At 43.3% G+C, this 1,469-nt stretch overlaps 1 protein-coding gene across 1 annotated transcript; it reads left to right on the top strand.

Annotated features, from left to right (window-relative positions):
- Window positions 1-227: 227 nt before the first annotated feature.
- Window positions 228-1,051, top strand: EV420DRAFT_1651520 (cytochrome P450; the record flags this gene model as incomplete). The annotated part of the gene is made up of 5 exons (XM_060478561.1): window positions 228-404; window positions 457-698; window positions 745-773; window positions 825-841; window positions 890-1,051. The coding sequence occupies 5 exons, from the start codon at window positions 228-230 to the stop codon at window positions 1,049-1,051; spliced, it is 627 nt and encodes a 208-aa protein (XP_060322876.1).
- Between the last annotated feature and the right edge of the window lie 418 nt (window positions 1,052-1,469).

Raw genomic sequence — 1,469 nt, 5'->3', positions numbered from 1 at the left:
AGTCAGCTCATTCATCACCTTAGCAGAAAACAAGATTACACCGGACATCGCTGTGGCACAGGTGAGTCAAATTTTCTGAACTCAGAACGACAAGCTTTTAACTTCATGACTGATCATTGGTATCCTTTTTGTGGGCTCGGAAACAACAGCAAATACTATCACTGTATGCTTGGTTCTCTGCTCGCTTCAACATAATTTATATTCGCTCAAAGGAATGTTTCTATGAAATGGCTCACAATCCGAGTATTCAAAGACGGTTGCACACAGAACTGATAGAATTCGAAGTCGTTCACGGGCGTAAGCCTACTCTTGAGGACCTCATCAACTCTTCGCTTCCATATCTCGATGCTGTCATGCAGGAGGTTATGAAGACTAAGGCCGTTCCGACAGATATCAGTCGCATTGTAAACATTTCTTTTTATGATAGACATGTCTCTTGTCTCATGTGCTATTCAGGCCGTGAAGGATGACATAATTCCACTTCAAGTTCCCTTGAAAGGAACCAATGTATACGAAGTCAAAGTCCAAGCCGGAACATTGATAGACATCCCTGTGCGGGATGGGATTAATTGCAACCCCTTGATATGGGGTGAAGATGCAGATGTGTTCAATCCAGACCAATGGATTAAACCTGGCATGCTTCCAAAGTCCGTGGACTGGGTACGAGCTCAAGGACGTGTTCTTACGTTCGGCGATGGGTGAGGTGCTGTTTAATTCTTTCACAGCGGACTGACCCTGTTCTAGGTCGAAGGTTTGTCTGGGACATACATTCGGTGAGCCGCTAATGGTTGTCTCAGCTCAGCGTCTCAATTTGATCTGTGTAGCATTGACCGAATTCAAGGTCACATTTAAATCTTGCAGCATATGTTATCTCTAATGATTTTTACAGATTGTGGTATCTACCATCGTTCGTAATTTTTCATTTGCAGAAGCAGAAGGAGTCATTCTCGATTTCTACCATGTCGGGGGTAATACCATCAAGCAGATGATCCGAGGTCAAGAGAGGGAAGGGGCCCAGCTTCCACTGAAAGTTACCATTTTTTCGGAGTGAGATTGTCCATTGAGCTGAGTGAAATATGTCAGAGCCTTGTTTACATACTTACAGTCAGAGGCCAGATTAACGCTGAATATTGACTTGTACTGGGTCACACAGATAAACACGTTCACACCATTTTCTCGTTCCGACTGTCCATTGTCTTGGCATCAGCGGTCACTCAAAGATTCCACTTCTTCATCGTTTTTGGGGTGAGAATCATAGTTTTACATTCCATCTCTGAATCAGAATTGCTTCAATTCCATCAGAAAGTGACAACTTACTCGGCGTCCAGACAGAGGCTGGAACACTTAGTATTCAAGTTAGCATTGTGAAAGAACGGCTTTCACATTTGGCTTGCACAATGTTCTTACAATCAAGGAATGAATTTATTCCTAGGAGTGCTCATTCATCTTGAGTGATCACCTTCGATGAC

This window comes from Desarmillaria tabescens, assembly GCF_030435595.1.
Source record: "Desarmillaria tabescens strain CCBAS 213 chromosome Unknown EV420scaffold_99, whole genome shotgun sequence".
In the NCBI taxonomy this organism is placed as follows: domain Eukaryota; kingdom Fungi; phylum Basidiomycota; class Agaricomycetes; order Agaricales; family Physalacriaceae; genus Desarmillaria; species Desarmillaria tabescens.
This window is presented reverse-complemented; position numbering and strand designations above follow the sequence as displayed.